General features: G+C 36.1%; 1 protein-coding gene across 1 annotated transcript in view; it reads right to left on the bottom strand.

Moving 5' to 3' along the window:
* Nucleotides 1-27199, bottom strand: part of garre1 (granule associated Rac and RHOG effector 1) — a 44388-nt gene that overhangs the window by 8267 nt on the left and 8922 nt on the right. The window contains exons 2-11 of the mRNA XM_016448026.1: nt 17513-18797; nt 9930-10142; nt 9410-9550; nt 8404-8499; nt 7889-8050; nt 6926-7084; nt 5444-5541; nt 4836-4961; nt 2625-2921; nt 943-1176 (exon numbers count right to left, since the gene is read on the bottom strand). Coding sequence (XP_016303512.1) covers nt 943-1176; nt 2625-2921; nt 4836-4961; nt 5444-5541; nt 6926-7084; nt 7889-8050; nt 8404-8499; nt 9410-9550; nt 9930-10142; nt 17513-18016 — 2030 coding nt within the window. The 5' untranslated portion in view covers nt 18017-18797. The remainder of the gene's footprint in view (nt 1-942; nt 1177-2624; nt 2922-4835; nt 4962-5443; nt 5542-6925; nt 7085-7888; nt 8051-8403; nt 8500-9409; nt 9551-9929; nt 10143-17512; nt 18798-27199) is intronic.

The following is a 27199-nucleotide window of genomic DNA, read 5'->3' on the forward strand; positions in this document are numbered from 1 at the left end:
GGTTCTGTGATTAGTAGTAAATCTCCATCACCTGCTTTCAGATGAAGCAGCATTTAATACAAAGAGCCGTAGTTCTCTGACAAGCTAGGCAAAAACAATCGCAGACGACATAATCGTACGATTATGAAATCGAAGAAATCGTTGTAGTAAATGCTGCTCCATCTGAAAGCACGTGAAAATATCACATTTAATAACATGCTTTTACTCCAAACTCACTTCATAATGTCAGCCGAGTGTTTGAAATAAATCCTTCTGTGAGATGATGTGGCTTCTTATACAGAATAAGGCACGCAACATATTTCATAGTATTCTAAGCAGTGATAAAAGCTATGTCGATTAGCATTGCATTATAGACATACTTTATTATAATGAAAATTATAATAATAAGAACTCAGATAAACCATATATTGCCGTAGTCATGTGTTTATTAGTCACGCTGAATAAATGAAAGCATTTAAATCTTCTGTTTATTCAGCAACCCCTATAGGGATTTCCTGGGTTTCTTCTGCGGGCGTATTTGGACTTTCCGTGCGAGAGCGCCCTCTGGCCTTCGGATGGAGATTTACTACTGATCACAGAACCGTGCTTCACTGAAAGATACGCATGACAATCGCAGCCTCTGTCTAATCATGATTTCGATTTCAATTCGATTTATCGTGCAGCCCTAGGATAAACAATGTTGTGCAATACTAGTGTCTGTTATGCAGGTGCACGATTGTCAACAGAGGATCATTACTGTGATTTACACGTCTGTCTCACTTCAGACTATTTTATGTACTTAAAAATGAAATGCATCAGAAATCAGAGCTATAGAAGCTTACAATTTTCACGTAAAGTTGCACTTCAAGCGTAACTCTATTGCACTTTACTAAGAAGATGGAAACTGGACACTGAAACAATTCATGATGAGATGCTGTGCTGTGATTGGTCAGAGCGTCTCACCCCTCGCTGTAGTACTCTGGGTGTGTCCAGCCCCTGTGCTGCTCGTCTGGGTGTGGCCAGTTACTGCGGGTGTTGCTGGGCCGACGAACATGCTGCGCCTGTCGTTTCTGCTGCATGGCCTGATTGACCCCGGCAACATAACGCGCAAACTCTGGATCCGAGCCCACTGACGGAGAGACGGAGATAGAGAGAGAGAGAGTGATGTGTATCGCTTTGTCCTGCTCTTTGTTTAAACTGTCCAGCACAGCAGAAACACATAATAGAGTCCAACACACACATGCACCACTAATGCACTAAAGTGACCTGCTGCATCACAGGAACCACTACATACACACACTCACACAGTATAAAAACCATGGCATTTTTAACAATGCGTAATGAGAAAACACTTTTGAATAAGTAACACAATTGTGTTGTGATGTGACAACCCCTCTTATTATGTGCATTCAAGTGTTAGCATCTAACTAAATTCATTACATTAAAATTACACTGTCATTTTGATGTATTCTTTCAGAGCAATTAATTATAAAGAAAATATTGCAATAAAAGTAATGCAATTAATCAGATGGAGATGGAGACATGAACACATCTCGGCTTTATATGTGTAAAAACTACTGTGGCGGCTTCAGTCTTTCAATCCTCACCAGAACAAGGGGTCGTGGGCAATATTAGCTCAAAAAGCATGTATGCATAAAAATCCAGTAAAAATAGTACAGCAGTAGCAGTACAATAAAATAAGTATGTCACGATATTAAAAAATGTCCGCTTTAAATGTATAAACCAGTTTTGATAAAAATAGGATAGTTTTGTGAACTGATAGCATTATATATATATATATATGTATATACATATATATATATATATATGTATATATGTCCAGCACAGCAGAAACACATAATAGAGTCCAACACACACATGCACCACTAATGCACTAAAGTGACCTGCTGCATCACAGGAACCACTACATACACACACTCACACAGTATAAAAACCATGGCATTTTTAACAATGCGTAATGAGAAAACACTTTTGAATAAGTAACACAATTGTGTTGTGATGTGACAACCCCTCTTATTATGTGCATTCAAGTGTTAGCATCTAACTAAATTCATTACATTAAAATTACACTGTCATTTTGATGTATTCTTTCAGAGCAATTAATTATAAAGAAAATATTGCAATAAAAGTAATGCAATTAATCAGATGGAGATGGAGACATGAACACATCTCGGCTTTATATGTGTAAAAACTACTGTGGCGGCTTCAGTCTTTCAATCCTCACCAGAACAAGGGGTCGTGGGCAATATTAGCTCAAAAAGCATGTATGCATAAAAATCCAGTAAAAATAGTACAGCAGTAGCAGTACAATAAAATAAGTATGTCATGATATTAAAAAATGTCCGCTTTAAATGTATAAACCAGTTTTGATAAAAATAGGATAGTTTTGTAAACTGATAGCATTATATATATATATATGTATATACATATATATATATATATGTATATATAGACGCACATAAAATACACACACTTTAAACTTGAAATAAAGCTAAATTCTAAAATATGCATATTAGATGTAAAACGTAAAAAAATTAGACATTTTGCAACTAAAATAAATTGGTTAAGTATGAAAATTACTAAAACTGAAATAAAAATAAATTAAATTAAAAAAAAAAGAATGCGCGTGGCTGGGGTCAGGTGTGCACGGCATGCTGCTCATCTGTAGGAGGCTGTGCAGGCGGCTGGCTTTGTCGTCCGAGCTGCCGCTGCTCCTTGACGGGGTGCTGGGGATGGAGTAGCTGCCGCCTGCGCTGGAGTTGGACGAGGTTTTCTTGGTGAAGCGTGAGGTGAGTTTGGAGATGGTTTTGGGGAGGCCGCCTGAAGATTTGGTGCTGTTCCCCGGAGGGAGATCGACGAGGCCGCCGTAATCAGTCGTGTCTCGTTGTAGCTGGATCTGAATGGTGGGCAAAGTCTGTTCCCTGCGCACAGAAACACCAGCAAATAAATTATTATTATTATTATTTTAGTATCATGAAGGTGCTATTATAGTTTTTATTCAAATTTTGAATTAGTTTTTAACTTTTCCATTTTAATTTTAAAGTATTTTTTTATTTTTATATAGCTTTTATTGATTTTATTTCAGCTTTAAAGGGCACCTATTATGCAAAATTCACTTTCACATGTTGTTTGGACATAAATGTGTATTGGCAGTGTGTGTACACAACCACCCTATAATGATAAAAATCCACCCACTCCTTTTTTTAATCTGCAAAATTCACTTTCACATGTTGTTTGGACATAAATGTGTATTGGCAGTGTGTGTACACAACCACCCTATAATGCTAAAAATCCACCCGCTCCTTTTTTTTTAAATCTCCATATATCATTAGCAGCGTCTCAGAGCAAGCCGATCACAGAATCCGTGAAAAAGGGGGACGTCACAATTTACCAGCCCCACCCACGATTGTTGATTTGACACTGCCATAAGCTAGCTGAGACCCCGCCCTGAGTGAGCCACACACAATTCACCATGTTTATCTTCACGCTGGAGCGTTTTAATTTAAAAGCAGCATTCAAGAAAGAAATGTCTTCTTATTAAGGCGTTATTCAGTCGAGAGCAGTAAGTGATTCTCTGCTTATATTTTATTTGTTGGGTCATATTAATAGCATAGACAGCAGTATAGGTACTGTATATTATGCTGCTGTCACTTAATACACAGATCTAATATAAACATGCGATTTCTTTCCTAGATGTTTACCTTCACAAACATAACCAACTGTGTTTTTGTAACTTATGCATGTTTTTAACAAACTCGTGTATGAAAGAGAACTTTAGTACACTCATGCCGTGTGCAGCCACTTTCTATAGGCGTGCTACGGATGTTTGCCCTATTCTGGAAAAGGGGGCGGGGAGCAGCAGCTCATTTGCATTTAAAGAGACATGCTTTAATACAGCATGTTTCTGCTTCCACTCAAAATAAGCATATTCAAAATAATATAATAAATGATCTGTGGGGTATTTTGAGCTGAAACTTCACAGACACATTCTGGGGACACCGGAGACTTATATTACATTGTAAAAAGGGGCATAATAGGTGCCCTTTAAGATTAGTTATTTTAGTATATATAAATATATTTTTTTCAGTAAAATATTGTATACATTGTGCATTGTGCATTTTATTTTCTAGATTGTATTTCACAAGGATTCTGTGTTAAATTAATAATAATAATAATAATAATAAATGATAACTATATATATATATATATATATAAAATCAAAAAGTCTGTATTTTTATAAATTTAATTAAATTTATTTAATTAATAAAAGTCTTAATTTATTTAATTAATTAATTTAACAAGTAATTTTGTTGTTTTTTTCCCCAGTTTTATTATTCTTTATGTTTATTTAGTTTTATACTTTTTTGTGATATTGTAATTTTTATTGTGATGGAGTGCTGCAATTTTTTAACAATATCCTGCCCAGGGACTACAGATGCAAATTAGCAAACTCTAGTACGATATTTGTGTTGTGCATGGTCCCTGTTAAATAAATGAACTAAACTAAACTAAACAATTTGATTGCAGTTTTCATTTTAGTTATTTTAGCGCATAAACAAACTTGCAACTTTTTTTGTGGAAATCATGATACATTTTATTTTTCAAGATTCTTTGATGAATAGAAAGATCAAAAGAACAGCATTTATTTGAAACAGAAATCCTTTCTGTCTTTACTGTCACTTTTAATCAATTTAATGCATCAATGTTGAATAAAAGCATTACTTTTGCAAAAAAAAACTAAATCTTAACCCCAAACTTTTGAACATTTTAAAATTCCTATTGTCCTTGAGGGATCTATGTGAAGGTATGTTTCCAGCACTAATGCTGACACTGACTTGCACTCTTTCCAGCGCTGGAGGTCAAACACAGCTGTGTAAAGCACATCCACCAGACCGAGGGTCTTCTCTGGATCCAGACTGCGCTGCAGTAGAGACATTGTCGCTGGATCCTCCTTCAGACACCTACAAGACAAAAAGTACATTTAGAAGATAAGATTAGATTTCAATGTTATTCATTTTATTTTACTGTATTTTTACTGTATGCCATATAATCAGGAAAGTCTGTTTTCATGGTAAACTTATGAGTAGAGAAAATACAGTTAAAAAAAAACAAAAATAAATACAACTAATTCCAATAACTTAACAATATTAAAATATAGCAATTATATAACCACTTTCAATTTGCTATTTAATAGAAACCATGATTGATGCTTTTCCTGAAACTGAGCCTAAATCATCCAAATTAACAGAGATAAATGTCTTCATTAAGAAAATAATGGTTAATGTCGTTCATACAACATTAGTCAATACTTTGAATAAGTGGTAAATAAAGCAGCTTGAACTCTAGTAACCTGCAGACATAGAAGACGCGGATCTGCTGTCGGTCTACTGAGATTCAATTAACTGCTATAATTACATAAATCTTATCATATACGGTTACTCACCATGTAGATGGAACTTGGATCACAACTTTAGATCCTTCAAGACAGATCTGAGGGGCGTAAGCTTCCTTATTCTCAATCTGAGCCGTGTCAACCACAACCTGCACACACACACACACACTGTCATGAAGATCTGCCAGTATAAATCATGTGTTGCTCGTCCAATGATCATAATCAATCATTTCACAGTCAAACTAATGCCAAGTGGATGCTTGAGAGCCCCAGTATCCCGACTTTTCATCACTGTCAGGAGCCGTTTCCATCCGAAAACACAAATGAAACATTTCCCACAGTTCTTAAAAAGAGGCCGTGTAGCCACAGCATGCAGTTGCATTTGAAACGGAGAGGGAGTTTCCTATCAAACAGGAAGTGGGCTATTGTTATTAATAGCGCAGGTGTATCCTCAATGTGACTCAACTGAGGGCGACTCTCCACTAAAAACACACACACGCCCAAAGGTCACGGTCACTCTGACCACACACACGGCAAGGACAGAAACAGAGTCATGGAAACCACTTTATGATTATTCAGAAATCATTTTCCTGTAGCCGGAGGCCTTTTTCAAATCCTCAGTATTCAGACTTTCATGCTTTCTTTCATGTGAACGTTGCTGACAGTGAACCAATAAAACTATTCTGGAATATCAAGGTTATAATAGAAAACTAAAACCATAAAACACATTTTTGGTACTTGAAATAAATGTAAAAAAAAAAAAATATATAAAAAAATACAAATGATAAACTTTTTATTTCAGCTAGTTGCTGAATATATGTGACCCTGGAGCACAAAACCAGTCATAAGGGTCCATTTTTTAAAATTGAGATTTATACAGCTGAATAAATAAGCTTTCCATTGATGTATGGTTTGTTAGGATAGGACAATATTTGGCCGAGATACAACTATTTGAAAATCAGGAATCTGAGGGTGCAAAAAAATCTAAATATTGAGAAAATCGCCTTTAAAGTTGTCCAAATGAAGTTCTTAGCAATGCATATTACTAATCAAAAATTAAGTTTTGATATATTTACAGTAGGAAATTTACTAAATATCTTTACTTAATGTCCTAATGATTTTTGGCGTAAAAGAAAAATCAATAATTTTGACCCACACAATGTATTTTTGGCTATTGCTACAAATATACCCCAGCGACTTAAGACTGGTTTTGTGGTCCAGGGTCACATATATGAAATAAAAATTAAACATTATTATACATATTTTAAAAAGATGTATAAATAAATGATAAAAATAACAAAATTACAAAAACATTACATTTAAAATAAAAAAGTAAACTGCCTTGAATGCATTAAAACAATGCAAGTTGCTTTGGATAAAATACATACATGTAAATGCAAGACAAAAAAAAAAAAAAAAAGCGGTGGTTGACGGTTTTACGCATGACTTCCTGTCCAAGTGGTCCGTTCCTGTCTGGAATAAGCTGCAATGTGGATCAGACTTTATGCTCTTTGTCAAATGTGTGAAACTCACCAGTCCAGCCTGTCCAAACAGCAGCTGAACGGCCGTCTTACAGGCTCCTCTCCAGCTGGAGGGACACACCTGGTTCAGCACCTCTGTGACGGGCGAATCATCTCGCACGGCCACACCGTTCTGATCCACCGCATCCTTGAGCAGCTGCAGCACGGCATGCTGGGAAGAGATTACATTAAATGAAATAAGATGATTCTTTTTACTGTAATGTGCATGAATGTTTTACTGTACTACTCAACCAATTTGAGGTCGGTAAGATGTTTTTGAAAGTCTCTTCTGCTCATCAAGACTGCATTTATTTCATCAAAATATTATTACAATTTAAAATACCTCTCTTCTATTTGAATATATTGTAAAATGTAATTTATTTCTGTGATCAAAGCTGAATTTTCAGCATCATTACTCCAGTCTTCAGTGTCACATGATCCTTCAGAAATCATTCTAATATGCTGATTTGCTGCTCAAGAAACATTTCTGATTTTTATCATCATCAATGCTGAAAACAGCTGTGCTGCTTCATATTTTTGTGGAAACTGATAGATTTTATTTTTCACGATTCTTTGATGAATAGAAAGTTCAAAAGAACAGCATTTATTTGAAATATAAATCTTTTGTAACATTATATATGTCTTAACTGTCACTTTTGATCAATGTAATGCATCCCTGCTGAATAAAAGTATTGATTTTTCAAAAAGGTCTCAAAATGAAAATGCGCCTAATTGTAATAACAATAAAGAAAAACTGCTAAATGGTCTTAAAAAGGCCTAATTTTCTTGTTTTGGATGTGAAATATGAGGCAGACATGATCTGCACATAACAGTGGTTAAAACAAACAGTCTGAGATGTGCACGCTTCTCCTAGTTTTATCCTCTCTTATTTTTGTACTCGCTTTCATGGAAAACACTTCCAGCCGGGACCTCATCCCATCTCTAGTCATCAATCAGAAGTGTGTGTTCTGAGTACCGTTTTAAGCTTGAGGTTATCTGATGTGCTTTCATTGAAGGAAACTCCTCGGAGGAGATGAGAGCCGATCTGGACGGGGATTGTGGATAATTCACACTGGATGGGCTGAGACGTGGTGTGAAAGCGTCCGGCCTGCTGGGCCTCAGCGTCACTACAGCAGCCCTGCAAAAACGCATAATAAAATCACGTGACTGACCCAGATACATGAAAACACACAAATGCAAAGTCATGTTTACAAGTAACAGGCTGCAAAATGAGCTGTTCTGTAGAAGAAGAATGAATCGAAAGGTTACAAAGTTCAAAGTTCCATTTGAAGCAATGAGGTTGCTTGTTTAACATGTTAGATGGTTTCTCCCTGTCTAACCGAACAGTTCTTATCCAGAATATGATGCACGGTGGATCACACAAGATGCGGACAGTCAAACGTCTGTCCCTGTGCGACTGCTGAACACATGAAGCTCCAGAAAGCAGCTTTAATCTGCACTAAGCTGTAATTCCACACACGGCAAACATACCTGCAAAGCTGCTTCCACTGATTTGGGATTAAGGTGAAATCCGGCCTTCAGAGCATATTCACTGTGACCCAAAGAGTCTAACGCCACTTTATACGCCTGCAACACACACACACACACACACACACACACACAGAGAGAGACTTATTAATGTCAGTGGGTCAGTCAGTGGCTCAAAATAAGCCTCATTATAAACAGAATAACATATCATTTACTTTATACATTTTTTACAACATTATAAAGCATAGTCTTGCAGGTGATCAACAAATTCTTAAAAGCAAATACATATGGACAGTTTTGTTACATTATTCCACATAAATAGATTATGGTCCACAAATAAATGTAACGAGAAAGATAAAAAGTAAACACAGAATGAGAGGAGTTTCACTAACATTTATTAAATTCACCAATAAATACAATGAGATTTGCAAAGAAAAAAAAAAACATTCACAATTATCTTTTTATGTCACAAACACAACTTTGTCTGGCCTTCATCTGTGAATCACATCCTGATGGTTTGTAGATTGGCTTTTAAAAATAAGAATATAATATTCTGGTGTTTGCATCAAATGAAATGAACGAAAGTGATTTTATAAACATAGAAAGCATATTAAATGCAAGTAAAGTGTCTACTTTAATGTTTCAAATAACTTTTGTGAAGATGTCAAAATATGGGTGAAATTATTTTCGATAATCATTCAGCATAACAGATATATTTATGTAAAAATTAAACATGCAAATCCTGACCTGTACTACTTGTACATCTATTGTAGAATATGTGAGAATAAGTAAAACTTGATGACAAAGGGGGAAACCTAGTGTTTTGAAGGATAGTGACAAAGACTGATAAAGATTTAAAATGACAATGAACTATGCTTTGGGTGCTTGAAGGAGATCCATGTTCATTTATTATGACTTTACGTCACAAACTACAACTGTAATAACTGTATTAACTCTTGTTACCGTGGTAAGCCGCTGTAAGCGTGTGTGTGTGTGTGTGTGTGCTCACCTGCAGAGCGCTGTCGATCTTGGCATTGAGCTCTTTGAGCTGGTGTTCAGGTATGGAGGTGTTCTGAGAACAGAAGAGCTGCTGCACCTGAATGCCAGACAGACAGCCGTCTCTCCCTCTCTCCCTGAGACACGCTGTCACCTGAAGCACACACACGGCTGGTTAACTCAGCGTTTATTTGATCTGAAAGTATTTAGCTAAGTATTTGAGGTAGTATGCAGCCCGAACTGAATAGGAAGACAAAGAGACTTCGCAAAATCATATCTAGACAATAAATGGGTGAATCTCACAAAAAAAATAAGACATATATTTTTAATAAAATATAATATCTAATTAAACATCAATAAAATTTGTTACATTTTAACTATGTTCTAAAATATAATTCATTTAATTCAAACATTTTCAAATTATTTTGTAAGGGTTTGATGACTAAAATGCATAATTTTTTCTTTGCTTTATAAAGTAGTTTACTTAGGTATTTTAACTGAACAGGATGACCATTGATTGGTGATGTTTGTACCTCTGAAGCTCCCTTCCATGAGCAGACGGCCTCCTCCAGCTCTGTCAGGGGCCCAGGGCCCGTGTTCTGTGTGTGGGCATTTCCGTGTCTCTCCTGAACCTGCGCCAGCGCCTCGGCCAGACAGGACTGCGCCACCGGCTGGACTTTCTGCAACGCCTGTGACAGGAACTGGAAATGCACCTGCATCACCGTCAGGAAGCAGCGGCCCAGCACCTGAGAAAGAGAGTCATATTAAACCTTTAACCACAAAACACAGCATCAAAACTGACTTGATTCTTAATTCAGGCTCTATTAAAAGGAGAATTCACCCAAAAATGTTAATTCTGCCATCTTTTACATTTATATAAAAAAAAAAAATACTATGAAAGTCAATGGGTACCATCAACTGTTTGGCTACCATCATTCTTCCAAATATCTTCTTGTGTATAACAGAAGAAACAAACTCATACAGGTTTGGAAAAAATTGGGGGTGAGATAACGACAACCGAATTTGCGTGAACTATCCCTTTAGATCTGTTATATTTTTGCACAAATTAAAGCATGTTTTCCAATGTAATTTTGTTTGGATTCTGTTTTAATGGCTTATTTAAATTTTAATAACTAACAAGCATGTCCAATATAAAATTCATAAAACTTTAACAAGTTTATAATTTAAACTTTTTTTATTTATTTATTCATTTATTTATTTTTACAATAACCAGGCTATATGAAACATTTTATTTTTTAAGTTTTTTCCCCCCTCTCTCAGAAAAAACGTCTATTTACATTTTTCTGGATTTATGCTTTAATACAAATTTATAAACAAATGAAGGCATAAAATATGAACAACATCACTCTATAAAAAATGTAATCAAAGGATAATTTAACAATTCCTTTTATTTTTGGCAAACAACAGAGGATTACATTAAAACAGAAGAAAAATATGCCTGATATTTCACATGTATTTTTTAAAATAATGTTATTATTATTATTATTATTAAGCATGTTAATCTGCGGGGGGGGAAAAGTCTCCTTTGACCAAAAAAGGCCACACAAGGTGATGTTCAGACATAAAACAAAACAAAATACCAGAAAAGGTTGCACAGAAAAGCAGGGAACATTTTTTTTTTTTGAGAATGAAATAAAGAGGTGTGACATGTTTCTCAGCTTTCCTTATGTCAAGTGTTCATTAAAGCAGGCTTTACATCTCATAACAGACATCAATAACATCAATCAGGCCAGAAACAGGCACATACATCTTGTGATGATGTTTTGTTAATAAGCAGAACTAAAACCACACACCAAATGAGGCAAGAAACCCACCGAGGTCAACGCAGCAGACAGCGTTCTGAACATTCCCAGACACAGATGCATTCTGAGCAGATTTACAGAGTTACTGCTGTATCGCTTCCTAAATAGGGAGTCTTTCCTGACTCACGTCTTACTCATCAAGATGAGAGCGCGGAGACAAGCTCGTAAAAATAATGAAATAAAGACACAGGATCAGCATCTGCTCAAACCACTTCAGTCACTTCGCTGATTGGCTCTGTGTATGTTTTCAATAAATAACTTGAATTTTGTAGATCGACAGAATGAGTCAGAATTGCGATGCATGAATTGATTCTTTCCCTCAAACTGTTCATAAAGAGAGAAGGCAGGAGACAGGCCTGTCACCCCCACCACAGCAGAAAGGGTTTCTTTTACAGGTATCTGCTGAAAATATCTACAGGCCAAGTTGTAAAGACAGAAATATGCCATCTTGTGCAACAGGAGACAGGATAAACAAGGCGACGCCAGTTTCAGTCTTTCACCCCTCACGCAGAAACACCTGAGAGCCGACAGCGTATATAGGAACCTGCTTTAAACATTAGCTCAAGACAGATTTGGACACACTGCTAATAAGGGCATAAATCAACTAACTGTATTATTCCAGGCTTATTTAAAGGTTTCAGGGCTTGTCCACTTGTTGATGATAAGCACGAGAAAGATTCTGACAGGTGAAACTTACAACAAAGTTAAACTAAAACATTCTAAGGGTTCAGAATTTAAATAAATACAGCCAATTGCAGGAAAAAAAAAAACATTCAAAATTGATTCTTGATTCTAAAGCACATGACAAAAAAAAACAACATACACACACATTGACATAATAGTAGCACGGTTTAAAACACCTTTGACATACAGTACATATATGCAAAATTAAACAAATAAATGGTAAAAATACTATAAAAAAAATAATAATAATAATAATAAAGAAATAAAGAAATGATTTAGGCATTTAAAACAGCCTATAGTAAAAAAGTAAAGTTATCAATACAAATAAATAAATATAATAATCAAATATAAAAATATATATTCCTGTATAATGCAATTTAACATTTGTAATGATAACAGCAACAATGAATACAAATATATTACTATATAACATTTACTACTACTATTATTATTATTATTATTATAACAAAAATATTGAAATGGGGAGATAACAGCACAAATTAAAAAATGGATACTAAAGGGACAAAAAAACTATCATCATCATAATCAATAATAATAATAATAATAATAATGTATTATTAATAATGATAACTGTAAATATTATACATTAATGCAATATTTTATTATTACTATTATTGTTATTATTAACAACACAAAATAAATATAATAATAATAATGTATATATAATAATAATGATGATAATAGTAAATATAATATATTAATGCAATATTTTATAATTACTATTATTGTTATTATTATTAACAATATATAATAATAATAGGCAATCATATTGAAACAGGGAAAGAACAGTGCAAATGAAAAACTGAATCTAAAGTGGCTAAAAAGAGTGTATTTCAAGACCAAGAACACTGTGAAAGCAAAGATAATTGTTTTGGTGAATTGATTCACATTGAATCCTTAATGGTACAGTAAATTCAATGCATTGCATGCAAAATCATGCAGAATCAATCTGGGTGACGATAAACTGTCTAAACTAATTGTTCAGCCCAGATTTAGATGAGGCTTAAACAGCAGTGCTATGCCTTACAATTCATCGTCAGCAGTAAATATGGATTCATCCATTTAAAACCTCTCAGGATCAGCATTCAACTGTTCATACGCAAACAAATCACATCACAAGGTTTGGAAACCTGATCTAGGTGTAAGAAGTGTTCTTATTGAGGGCACCCAAAAAGAGCACTGCTGATTGGCTGAGCGGTGCAGTGGGTGTATTTCTGTAGTGGCGCTTCATTGAGACAATCGCGGTGTAAGCTAACACCCTGGGGACGGGAATACCCTGCTGTCGCCCTGCCAGCCCAATGTAAACAGGAGAATCAACTCGCCCCTTAGCAGACTCCCGCGAGGCAGGAAGGGCCACTCGCAAACAAAACGCTCATTAGCAAACACAAGATGCTGAATAGACACTAGTCACCGCCTGTAGAGTCTGTGCCGTGTTTACAGAGAGCTGTAGCGAATCAGCTCATGGGGAAATATGAATAATTAATCATAACTAGTTATAATTAATTATAAATATTTGCTAATATGCGTGCATTCGAGAAATACTTCCTCTGGTTCCGTACATGAGTTCAGAAGGCCGCAGTTTAATAAACACTGACATTTCCATGCATATCTGGCAGCTGAAATGTTCTGACAAAACACAGGCTGTGTTTTAAAGCAGCAGAACTGGTATGTTTTTTACATTCTTCATGTAAAAGAAGACATACCACAAGCCTTGTTCACAAGACAAGATGAAAATACTTGAAAACACAGCCGAAACTTTCCAGAGCAGCTGCTGTAAAAAATTCTGGGTGAGTATTCAGGATGTTTTTGCTTCTGCAAACATTATAAAACACTTTTAATATCTGAAAACATTCCACAGCCAACACGCTCAGGTGGAAAGAATTTGGAATTGCCAGAATATTCCATTTCATACTTTTGAAAACTTTGGCGTTTTGTGTTTAGCGCGAGGTTCCGTCGGGACTCAAATCTGGTCTGAATAGCTGCAGGTCTGGCCAGGGTCCCTTCCACAGTGCCCGTTTTAAAGGCCTGTGGTGTGAAGCCTTCCTGCTCTGAGTGTGACCACATCCGCCAGGGCACAAACCCTCACTCATAAAGGCATCATTTCAGCTTATATGTGCCCCTCGAGCAGAGACACGGAGACTGACCAGCGCGGCTCAACTCACACGGCCAACCGCACCAGCTAGAAAGTATGTCCACTCGGATAGAGACGGTTAGAGAGAGAGCATCTGGCTTCCGAAAATATCAGAAAGAATCAGAATCAGAATCAGAAAGAGCTTTATTGCCAAGTATGTTTGCACATACAAGGAATTTGTTATAGTGTCACAAGCTTCCAGTACACGCACTTTTTATTGTTTTTGAACATAATTATGTGCCTGCAGTGTGCGTACACAACCACACTATTGTGATAAAAATTCATCCACTCTTTATTTTCCCCATAAATCAGAAATTGTGTTTAAAAATGAGCCGTTCAGGAATGTACTCCAAAGTGATTCATTACTTTGAATAGGCCCCGCCCACGACTGATAACAATCTCTGACTTATTAGCTTAGCTCCTCCCTTAAGTGAGCTGTACACAGTCCACCATGTTTATCTCCCTTTAAAATCAGAATTCAAGAAAGAAATTCATTCTTATAAAGCTACTAAAGTTATTCAAGAGCAGAGAGTGATTTTCTGTTTTTGTTTTGCTGTTTGATTCATATTAACAACACAGACAGCAATAGGTACTGTACATTGCGCTGCTGTCACACACATCGAATATACACATGCGATTTATTTCCCAGCTGTTTATGTTCACAGACATAACCAACTGCATTTATGTGTTTTTGACATAACCTTGCTTGTATTTGACAGTTTAAGTGTAATAAGACAAGAAAGAGAACTTAGTTTAGTACTCACGTGGCCCACCAACTGGCAGCCAGCTTTTTGTGCTCGCACTTCGGATGTGTGCGCTCAGAACACCATATATCAGAAGTTTACACTGATATGACGAAGATGATGATGTCGAAGAACTGCAATGTCACGTGAGTGTGACTGCGATCAATATGATAACCAAGACCAAACTGAGAGTATCTGAGGCGCAAGCAGCAAAGGCTCTGCGGAAAAGTGGGCAGGGATTCATTTGCATTTGAAGATACATGCACCAAACGCAAAGCTTCAACAGAGAAAAAAATTTTCCCAGCAAACGAATAGCGCCGACTGCAGTTACCCAGTTTTTACCCGGTTAGTTTTTACCGGCTGTTATCGGAAGAGCTTTACAAAATCCACAAGCTCCAATCTGACTGGCTCCTAAAATCACTTCCAAGGAAGTTTGTGGGCATCATTTATGGTGTTTTGAGACACCTTGTAGCATGTAAACAAGACATTAAGCTACCTTTAAAGGCACAATATGTAAGATTTTCATAATAAAATATCCAAAAACTACTTGCACAGTGTGATATATTTCATGCAGTTGTGTATTTATATTATCCCAAAAGTTCCCAAGGAGTTGTAAATCCAGAAAAATTCCAATTTTAAATAATGACTCGTCCCTGGTCATTGTCGCCTATCAATGACGTAATATCCGCACTATCCTCATTTTCCATTTGTAGAAACTATGGCAACACACCGACACAAATGCTACTGTACAGCAACCCTCTACATTGCGAGTAAATCACTCACATATGCGACTAAATCTTACTCTGGGCGACTAAATAACGTCTAACATTAGCCATTGGCTAATAAATTCTTAGATTTTACACGCCAGTATACACGGAGACAACAACAACACACAGATAATAAAAAAATATCTCTGAACAGAGGAATTCCTCTATAAAAGATCTGGAGGCCTCTCCTCTCTCCGTCTTTGAAAAATAATCAGTGTCTGAGGAACAACAGTGGCCTGATGGTGAGCATCTCCTGCTAGAGCAAACGGCCCAGGTTGCAAAAACTGCTAAACAGAGTTTCTGATGCGAATTACATAAAAAAAAAAAATTTAAAAAAGAGCGAGAGCTTTCCAAAATTCACAGGCTCTGTTTGCCGGCATCATTTATGGCATTTATGGATATTCTAGAGTTTAAATAGAGTTGCAATTTAAAATGTGATTTATAGAACACAAAAAATCTAAATTTTTACTGTGCTTGCTTGCACAATTTGGGCCAAATTTCTGTGATTATGCATCGATATGACAATATCATTGTTAATCAAATATACAACTGACACTGATTGGTCTCTGCCAAAAAATAAAATAGAAAACTGTGAAGATATGGGTCTTATCGCTAGGGTTGCCAGCTTCGGAAAAGAAAAATAAGGGATGCTCAAAATATTTGTACAGTACCACATAGTTCCATGTCTGCAGTTAAGTATATGCATAAAAGGTTCTCAGAAATAATCACATTTGTTTTGCTTAAAGGTACAATATGTAAGATTTTCATAATAAAATATCCAAAAACTACTTGCACAGTGTGATATATTTCATGCAGTTGTGTATTTATATTATCCCAAAAGTTCCCAAGGAGTTGTAAATCCAGAAAAATTCCAATTTTAAATAATGACTCGTCCCTGGTCATTGTCGCCTATCAATGACGTAATATCCGCACTATCCTCATTTTCCATTTGTAGAAACTATGGCAACACACCGACACAAATGCTACTGTACAGCAACCCTCTACATTGCGAGTAAATCACTCACATATGCGACTAAATCTATGCGAATTACATAAAAAAAAAAAATTTAAAAAAGAGCGAGAGCTTTCCAAAATTCACAGGCTCTGTTTGCCGGCATCATTTATGGCATTTATGGATATTCTAGAGTTTAAATAGAGTTGCAATTTAAAATGTGATTTATAGAACACAAAAAATCTAAATTTTTACTGTGCTTGCTTGCACAATTTGGGCCAAATTTCTGTGATTATGCATCGATATGACAATAACAACAATTAGAGGGTTGTACAGTTAAACTAAATCCATTTTTAGCTGTTGAGAACAAAATGAAAGGAAAAGTGTTGACCGCAGCATTAAATTTAGATCTGCTCAATGTTGCGCCATGTTTTTTTTACACGTTTTTACAGTGTTGCGCATTATAACCAATCACACACAAGTCCGTTGAGCTTATGAATGCAATGGTCAAACAGAGGCGTTCAAATGAGGGTTTTTTTGTTCACTGCACGCACTCGCTGACTGAATTCAGCTCTCACGCGAATTCTCTCATCATAAACAACAAAGACAGATGTACGTATGATGTAGGCCTAAGAGATTCATTCATGAAACCGTGTATAGACAGCTTTACCGAGTATAAGGGGAGTTTTTTTGAGTGCTTAAACTTACGCTAGACTTAAGTTAGTCAATGTTCTTTGACAATGTATGTTCTTTGCTCACATTCTCTGTATAATTTATTCGCTGTTTGAAAAACTGTGGAAGGTACAGGTAATAAAAAAAATTAAGTAATTACCTCATCCGTGAACATCCTCCTTCATAGCATCACTTCAAGCTTCGCCTTTGTTATTGTTTTGAAAATGCGACCTCTACTGGCGAAAACCTACATATTGTGCCTTTAACCTCAAAGACAAGTACTACTAAACATCAACATGCAAGGTGGTTTTCGAGCGACTTACCTCAACATCCTGCCGGCTGAAGTCGTTCTGGTCTTTGAAGTTAGCCGCGCCTGCGCTGAGCTCCATCAGCATTTTGCCGATCTCGGGCTTTATTGCTGTGGTGAGCCGGCTGGTCGTTTCCATGACATGTTCCTGCACGTCCTTCAGTTGCATAGCTGCTTTGGAGTAACGCGAGTCCCGGAAAACGCTGCCAAAGAGCTCGGTCAGGAACGCGCTTGCGCGGCAGAACGCGTTCAGCGCGTCCAGGTATTTGGAGATGCCTTGCTGGATGTCCGCGATCGCCGTGGTGGCGCCGGGGGGCGGGGCATGGCAGACAGAAGGGGAGGAGCCTATGGTCGCCATGGGAGAAGGGGTGGAGCAAGAAGAGCCCAACGGGGCGCTGAGGGTCCGACTGAGCTCGGGCAACTGGAACTGCTGGTGTTGCTGCACTTTGTGCTTGGACCCGCCAAGCAAAAAGCGCAGCTTGTAGTCCATTTTACTTTCTTGTGCACTGCAACAATACATAAGTATTAAATGCGCCCAGGAAGTAACGGTCCTCTCGACTTCACCTTCGAATGAGTTCTGGATGCCTAATTTGGGACTCCTGGAATCAAGTAAATAGATAGCTTAAAGATCCCATCAGAGGGGAAGTCATGACAGTATCCCGCTCCAGAGAGAGATGGAGAGCTGCACGATGGAAGGTTCAAGGAAATCTTGCAGCCCAGCTGCAGCTTCAGACGCAGCTCACATCAAAATTTTAGCGCAAAAATGACAAAAGATTTCACTGAAACTTAGTTTCCTTTAGAAGTGGTTCACAGGTGCCTCATGGGAAAATACGATCTAGCTTTAATCCTGGATGAAAATCCAAAGTGCATAATCAATCCTTCAAATGGAAGCGAAAAACCCTTCTTTCCCAACGCTTTCAGTAGCCCTCTAATAAAAATAGAAAAATCTTAAAAATCTCTCAGCAAAAAACAATATGAATTTTCAGGAAAGGAAAAACAGTGACAAGATTGGTGCGAGCTACGGGGTGATGTCGCCTTGGCACGTTGCGGGCCTGCGCCGCTCTGACGGATCCAGTCGGTCAGAAGGTTTGTGAGCACTGTACAGCTGGTCTGGGCCGAGCGGGGCCGGTTGAACAGACGCAGCTGCCGGGAGAGATCGCCGGGCTCCCTCTTTATCAGTTTCCAGTGCCTGAGGTAGTTAATACAACGGAAACAAATGTGCTTCCAGATAGGATTCTCTCTGCAAACGCAGGCCGCAGAAACAAAAGCACAAACTATCTGTAAGGCCTCTCAGTCATTTCCTGCAAAAGAGACAAAGAGAAAATGTCAGTGAGATATCACAGGGAGGATGTGTTTTGATTCAGGCGTTGGTTTTCAAACAGTGCACTGATTACAGTGTATTAGAGAGAGTTTCTCTGGTCATTAAACCATCAACTGTATGAGGCCTAAATTATACTCTTGCTGCATTTGTGTGCAAAAAAAAAAATCTAATATTTTAGTACAGTAATAAAAATTGTGAAAATTGTGTGTAAAGAAACCAGTGTCGTTAACTATAACAAAAACTATTAAAAACAGATTTTGGTAAAAAAAATAAATAAAGCTGAATAAAAATAAAATAAACAATAAATGAAAAATGGAAACAAACTAAAATAAGTGTGCGTTTAAGTACTCAAATAACTAAAACTGAAAAATAAATGAAAGAAAAATTGAGACATTAAAATCTTTTTTAAAAAGCATAAAAAACAAAATTATTAAAACAAATTAAAGACAAAAAAATAAAAGCTAGGCTAATTCAAAATATTAATAAATACTATAAATAACACTGAAATACTATAAACCACACTTTCCTCGACAAGACACATGATTTGAGGAATCACTCATGTCAAGAAGTAAAACTATTAAAAACAGACTTTGGTAAATTAAAACTAAACTAAAATAAAATAAAATATTAGATTAAAAATGAAAAGAATAAAATTAAACTTTTAAAGCTTTTAAAAACTAAACCAACTGCTAATTCAGCTCATTCATAATATTAATAAACAATACAAATAATACTAAAATAACAATGCCAATGTTTCCTCAACAAGACACATAATTGAAAGAATCATTCATGTCAAATGGAGCAAGCTATATAGCGATGTTCCCCTAACAGAACACACTGAAACAACAAATCACAATGGGCCTTATGTCATGAAAAAAACACTCAATATTCAAACCTAACAGAACACTACAGGACCACAAAGAGCACAGTATACCACTGTCTGAAGAACAGGACAGGGCCCGTAGCCCATCACAATACCTGCAATTCAAAACCAACAGGTAAAACCCATGAGAGATGTGTTGTTTCGGCCTGTCATTAAGCAAAAAGTCCCGTTGGATTTGCATAAGATGAAAAAAATATAATGCCGCACAATTTTGCTCATTTTAACAGCTAAAGTCATCACACTTCAGATGACAGCCTCGGGTGCTGGATTGTCTTTTATTGAACACAAAAACACGTTCCTGTGTGAAACGTGCCACATTATACGAGACATAATTAGGACTGACTAGACAACCAACAGACAATTTTTCAAGTAGGGCTGGGCAATTTGGCCAAAAATATTATTACAATAAAAATCATTCAATATGACTGAGTATTTATCACAATATCATTTCATACTATTAATGAGAAAGGAAATCATTCCACATGTTTGTTAGACCTCAAGAATGAATGTAAACATAGCTTTGTTTGTATACAACTGAACTCCCATAAAACCCATTAAATATGTTTTATTGTTTTTCCAAATTGTTGACTTTTTGTTTTATTACATTTACTGTTAAACATAGTATCCAATGAAATTAATTCATAAAACTAAAAATGTAATCAAACTTATTAATCAATTGAAAATATAATCTATAACAATATTACATTTTTTATTTCTCAAATAAGGTTCTAACTAGACAATAGAATGTGTGTATTATATAAATTAAAACACGGATGAAAAAATATACTAATAATAACAACAACATTAATAATAATAGTTATATATATATATATATATACACACAATAATACTAATTATTATTATTATTATAACAACTGTTTTAATATACTGTATTATAATTATTATTCAAAACCATCACTGTGCTGCTGAATTAACACTACGGGAACTTGTTGCGCTGTTTAAGCAGCATAAATCATTCCAGAAGTCCCTTCTGTTTATCTGCTGTGTTCCAGTGACCTCAAAATCTCACTTCCTTTGACAACAACAAACAGTTATCTAGGAAAACACGCGCTCACATGCACAACGGGCCCAAACACAGACAAACACTCATGTCACCTTTAGAGGACAGAGACAGGCTCCTTCTGTGAGTCTTTCAGAAAGAGAAGAGCAGACGTCTGTCTCCTGTAAAAGCCAGGTCTGTGAGCGCATGACAAGGAATAGACGAGCACAGTTCCTGTCTGTAAACCCCATGGATTAAAGTGTGTTTCAGTGCCAACCGGGTCAAAGCGTTCACTGCTTAACCTGCTCAATAACACACAACAGTGGAAACAGGGTGACACACTTGGCACCTCTCACAGAACACCCTTCAGACACTCGAGGAATGGGAGAAGGCTGGGAAGCGCCCTGGTCGAAGATGAAAAGGAAGTCTTGTGGTGATGGATCATCTGTGCTGAAGGTCTCGTGCTAAATAAAGCTCTGAACTTCCTCTGTCAGTGCGGCTTTTTGTATTGGCAAAAGCACAATACTAATATCGCTGTGCAGATGAACCATCAACAAACAATCAATCAGCTAGTAACGATGCTTGTTTCAGTCCACAACAATACCAAACCCACACGTTTGAACAGAATAAGCTCACAAAAGCATGCAGCCAATTGTCAAACACATCCAAAGATGTACACATCATGTTGGCGGAAACACAACAGTTAAAGGGACTGTTCACCCAAAAATTATTCCAAACCAGCTGTTTTGTCCCTACAAATGAAAACCAATGGGGTGCAAAACACTGGACCAAAACCCAGCAATCTGCACATCTAAACTACATTTTAAAGTATCATAAAACACACTACATCTGTTTCAACAGGTAAGCAGCAAGATTATATGGGCAAGTCGAGAGAGATTTTGATGATAAATATATTATTTTCATCAGATTCTGAAAAGCGCTGATTAAATGTTTAACTATATACTAATACCCACTAATGCTAAGAATGCATACTTGCATACTACATGCTGAACTACATGTTTGATTTTTTAAAGATTTTGTTATTTAAAAATAAATATAAATTCAAGTCTCACTGCAAGCTGCTTTAGATATAAAAAAAGGATAATCAGAATAATACAGACTTCCATTTAAAAGTTTGGGGTTAGTACATTTTGTTTCAGAAATTAACACTTTTATTCCACAAAGATGCATTAAAATTATCAAAAGTGACAGTAAAGACATTTATAGAAAATTCTGTTTTCTACTGTTTTCAACATTGATAATGCAAATCAGCATATTAGAATGATTTCTGAAGGATCATGTGACATTGAAGACTGGAGTAATGATGCTGAAAATTCAGCTTTGATCACAGGAATTTTAAATAGTAATACTACTGTATTTTTGATAAAATAAATGCAGCCTTGGAAAGCAGAAGAGACTTCATTCAGAAACATTAAAAAAAATCGTCCCCAAGTTTATCGTCCCCAAACTTCTGAATGGAAGTGTTAATATCACACACACCAGGTAATAAGATATTTTCTGACTACAGGGTTGCTGTGTTGTATTTCAGGGCTGGCGATGACAGCGTGATTGTTCATGATCCACCAGCCGCGGCACAGTTCCTGTCGGGCAACACAACTGTCCTCATACATGAAAGATAAAAAAAAAAAATCAAAACACAACTGTCCACCCCACCAAACCACACTACAGCGCTGCTTTCCACTCACAGGACACACTTTGAAAAGGTCCTTCACATCTGTTACTAATGAAGCCAGGAATGTTCCCCTCCACACAGAAAGGTGGATCATTATCAGAGCAAAGACACAGACAGAGAGGATGGCTTTCGTCTGAGGAACATCAGGACGTCATTTACCATGCAGACGAGCAATCAGACATAACATACCTGCAGTGAGAGGCAAAACTCAGCTAGTTTGGGAAACTCGACAAAAGTGACAAATCGACAAACACGTTCAGCTGAATTCCACAAATGTTTTCCACAAATGTCTGTTGACCGACCAGAGCAAAAACACGTTTAACAAAATCTCTGGAAAACGTCACACTTCGAAACTAGCTCTTTCTGAAAGCGGCTGTAAACCATCCAGTATTAAGGATGAGTCATGGTCAACTAGCCATTCAACAACTGCCTACTAGATTAGAAAGTTTCTCTTTTTTAATGTATGAATTAGTATTTTATTGTGCTGTTTAGCTCAAGGTTTCCCAAACTGGGGTAAAAAGCTATTAATTTATTCAAACATAAAAATGCAAAATTGAAAGTAATTATTTTACAATACATTTTTTTTTTTATTGTAAAAAATAAATATATATATAGAAATAATAATGTAATAAAAAATGAAATATTAAAAAATAATTATAATAAAAATCTAAATAAACCATTAAATCTTTATTTGTTTACCAACATTTCATGTGACTATTAAAGGATGTCAGAAAATTAATTAAAATACAAACGTAAAATATTTATAAATATTTTAGGTCAAAGGTGTACAGCAACAACAACAAAAAAGTTTGGGAATCGCTGATTTTGAATTGTCACCACGGTAAAACCCTATCTAAGATGTTGCATCTATGAATTCATCCCCTTTGAACTAAAACTGCTAAAACCAGCATAATTATTTAGGGCTTCTTAATACAAACTCAACAAGTCTATCTTAAGAAGCCCAAGAAATTTATGCTGATTTATTCATTTTAGTTTGAAGAGGATAAGATGCAACTTCTTGGAGAGTGTTTTACTGCAAAAATAATATAATATTAATGCAACAAATTCCTCTCTCTTTGAACATAATGTTTATGTCATGTCAACATATTAAATATATTTATATTATAAAATTATAACTCAATTTACGACCATTGGCATCCTATTCTCACTATTTTACAGTGGGTACGGAAAGTATTCAGACCCCCTTCAATTTTTCACTCTTTGTTATATTGCAGCCATTTGCTAAAATCATTTAAGTTAATTTTTTTTCCTCATTAATGTACACACAGCACCCCATATTGACAGAGTCTGAATACTTTCCGTACCCACTGTATATAGGATAAAAGCCATGCATTACAGTGATTTTTCCCCGCTGCATGTTAACCTCTTAACCGTGGTAAACTTGCTTTCTTGCATTAATCATGTCACTCTGCTTCTGAAAGCTGTCTGTTTCTTGTCATTTCACCCCAAGGATCAATATAATATTTCATTTAGTGGATCTATTTATGCGCCCTTAAGTGCTACACCGACTCCAGAGCGGCTGCGGGATTATTTCTGGAGTTTCCCATTCAGAAGACAGACAACAGGCGAACACAACACAAGTGTCACACACAGCGGAGAACCCCGTATCCACACATGTGCTGTGTGCAGCTGTCAAGTGTGCTTATGTCAGCACATAGTGCCTATAATCGTCAACATAGATCAGTACCGTACATTTTGACACGCGCCTGTTGAACACAAACAAGAAGAGTAGAAAAGAAAACACAAGTATTTTATCATGAAACCAGAACTAGACTAGCAATACCAGACCAACCTTTACAGATCCTCACAAATGAAAGAACGCAGTCGTTCAAACCTCGTATCTCTCCAGAATTCCTGTTTTACATGCATCTCAGACACAGTAAGAGCGTATGCTGCCTGAATTCAGACCCCTGCTTCAACTCACGACTCCATTTCAGCCGTACGCCAAAAGAGAGCACGGCTCGGGTTTCACACGCACGTGGTGCATTGTGGGAATGATGGCCATCTCTGCTGCTTGGCTCGGTAGCAGGCCTGACGTGGATGAAAACTCCACTGGGTGACTGTCTGAGGACACTGTGATTTGTGTGATGGAAACGGTTTCTGTGGTCCTGCAGTTTCTAAAAGCAGCGTTCGGATATAAAACTGTGAGGATGACAGGCATGTTAAAAACAAGTTTGATTATAAATGTGCAAAGCGTTTCCCTGCTCTCCAGTTCTTCTGGCTTTATCCTGCACGTTTCCCAAAGCGAAACACATTTCACATTCCTTGATACCCAACAGAACTGAATCGGACACCCATAAAAATAACCCACAACTTCATGAGCTCTGGCCGTATTTATGCACAGCTCTCTGTTCGGAGCAGTGTTTGTTATTGTTTACTAAAACTAAAACTATTAAAAATCACTTTCATTGATTTAAATAAGGCTAAAATAATAAGTAAATATTTGATAAAAACTTCAATAAAAATTAGTAATGTTGACTTGGCACCTAACCGCAAGAAATTAAATAAATAAATAAATAAGTCATTAAATAAATCAATCAATAAATAAAAATAAGAAAAATTACAAAAGCACATAAAATAACAACACTTACACCAAAAATTTAATGAAAACATAAAAATGTAATCCAATTAAAATATTAATAAATATTTCAATAGTATATTATTAATATACCAAAATAACACTGCTTTGGAATGGGAATCGCACAAGTAAAAAAAAAAACTTTTTTTCAGCTTTAAGATATGTCAGTTACGTGTTCGATTTGACACGATACAACTCTCAACATGAAACTTGTCATGAATCGTGACGTATCATGATATATCAAAAGTTAAAAATTATCAAGCAGATTTTTCTGTAATTAAAAAAAACAAAAACAAAAAAAACATTTAAACGATAAATTAATTTCACAGTTTCCAATGTAAAAGTACACAACTAAACACTATTTACCAAATCGAAACTTTCATGAACATTTAAAAGAGCTTTGATATTACAGCGATATTAACAATAATGTGTAATCGATAATCAGCAAGAATGCAATGGAACAGATTAGTAGGCTGAAAGTTTTGAAACCATTGATTTTATTCCATTTAAATAATATATCAGTCACCAAAGCACCTTAAAAACAGAAATTAGGCAACCCAATCACAATGCACAATAATTTTTTCTTTAAAGTGAACACTTGTGTTATTTTAGCTATGGACAAAAATCATATTCATTTTACACATTACAGCAGATTCTGAAAATGCAAGTGCCATAAGGTCTCCTGACTGATTAGGACACCGCAATTAAACAAGAAACCAGTTCATGTTTTACTTCATGACAACCAACCACAAAAAGCACTATGGTGGTGGTACAGTGATGCTATCAGATGGTGATACTATGGTACAGAATGATTAAAATTCACATACCAAGTTATTTACAAGCTATGCTTTAAAGTACCTCGGTGCATCACGTAAATACCATGGTACATGACTTGAAAGTCATGGTAGTACTAATGGCATCACATCCAAAAACATAGAAATACCATAATACAGTCTAGTGAGTGAACATCCATAACACTGTCAAATGGAAAAACATGATAAACGCTGTGTGTCTGGTCAGTGCTTCCCACACATAGACTTTACTTGGGCGGGCCGCCCAAGTATATATGGAGAAACATTTTTGCTTTTATTATTTTTATCCTCTTTATACTTTTTTATCCGCCCAAAATAATGAAACCATCCGCGATCGATTAACTAGTGGAAAATCTCTCCTCGCCCTACACGTTTCGTATCTGCTCGTTCTGTGTGCGCGAGAACGGTTTACTCCCGCTGACGTTCCCACGTGTGCTGCAGAGACGCGGCAGATATTTCACAGAAACAGGGCTCGTCGCAAATAAAAATAGATGTGCGCGAACTGAACGAATTTCATTAAAAAAAAAGAGCGCTGCACGTTGCAGTGTCACAAGGTGGCGCTGTTGCGTGTTCTACAGGCTCGTTTAACACTGCTTCAAAGTGATTCTCAATCAATGAATAGCGCACATTTATGCCAAGCGATTTCTTATGAACTCGAGTTGATGAATTATGACAATGTCTACTTTATGACCTCTATATAATATGTTTTAGACGATTGTAAGAATGCATATTTTCTCTCTCATCTGAAGGATCATCCCGCAATAGTATAGACATTTCAAAATAAGAGTCCCGGTGTATTTCGGGCTTGTTTATAATTAAAAGTCACATGTTAAATTTTTTTTTCTGGGCATTATTGGTATTTTGGTTACACAATTCATTGTATTTAATTTAATTTCCATTTCATTCATAGTAAACTATTTTAGTTTCTGGCTGGGATGCTTCCCCACAGGAAGAAAAGACTAAGAACATTATTTAACATATATTATTCAATATATATATTTTACTAGTATCAGTAAAATCTGTGTCCCATTCACTGAGAGAGACACTATATGACAAAGTAAGGAGAACTCTACCATTTAAATGCTGTAATTTTGCATAATTTACAATGCATATAATAATGCATAATATTAGTATGTAATTAATACTAAATTAATTAATACTAAATACTAAATTAATCAACTGCGACATATTGGGAGTGTCTAAAAAACCCTCTAAAACAGAGGGTAGTTTGATTTGTATTAGTTATCTATTTTAGTTTTAGTTACAGTTGTGAAGAACCTTTCTGTTTTACAAAAGCTTCTTTGTGGCGAAAGAAGGTTCTTCAGATTAGTGCTGGGCGGTATGACCAAAAATTTATATCACGGTATTTTTCAAAATTATACCGGTTTCACGGTA

Source organism: Sinocyclocheilus anshuiensis, unplaced genomic scaffold (genome assembly GCF_001515605.1).
Source record: "Sinocyclocheilus anshuiensis isolate Anshui unplaced genomic scaffold, SAMN03320099.WGS_v1.1 scaffold1010, whole genome shotgun sequence".
Taxonomy (NCBI): Eukaryota; Metazoa; Chordata; class Actinopteri; order Cypriniformes; family Cyprinidae; genus Sinocyclocheilus; species Sinocyclocheilus anshuiensis.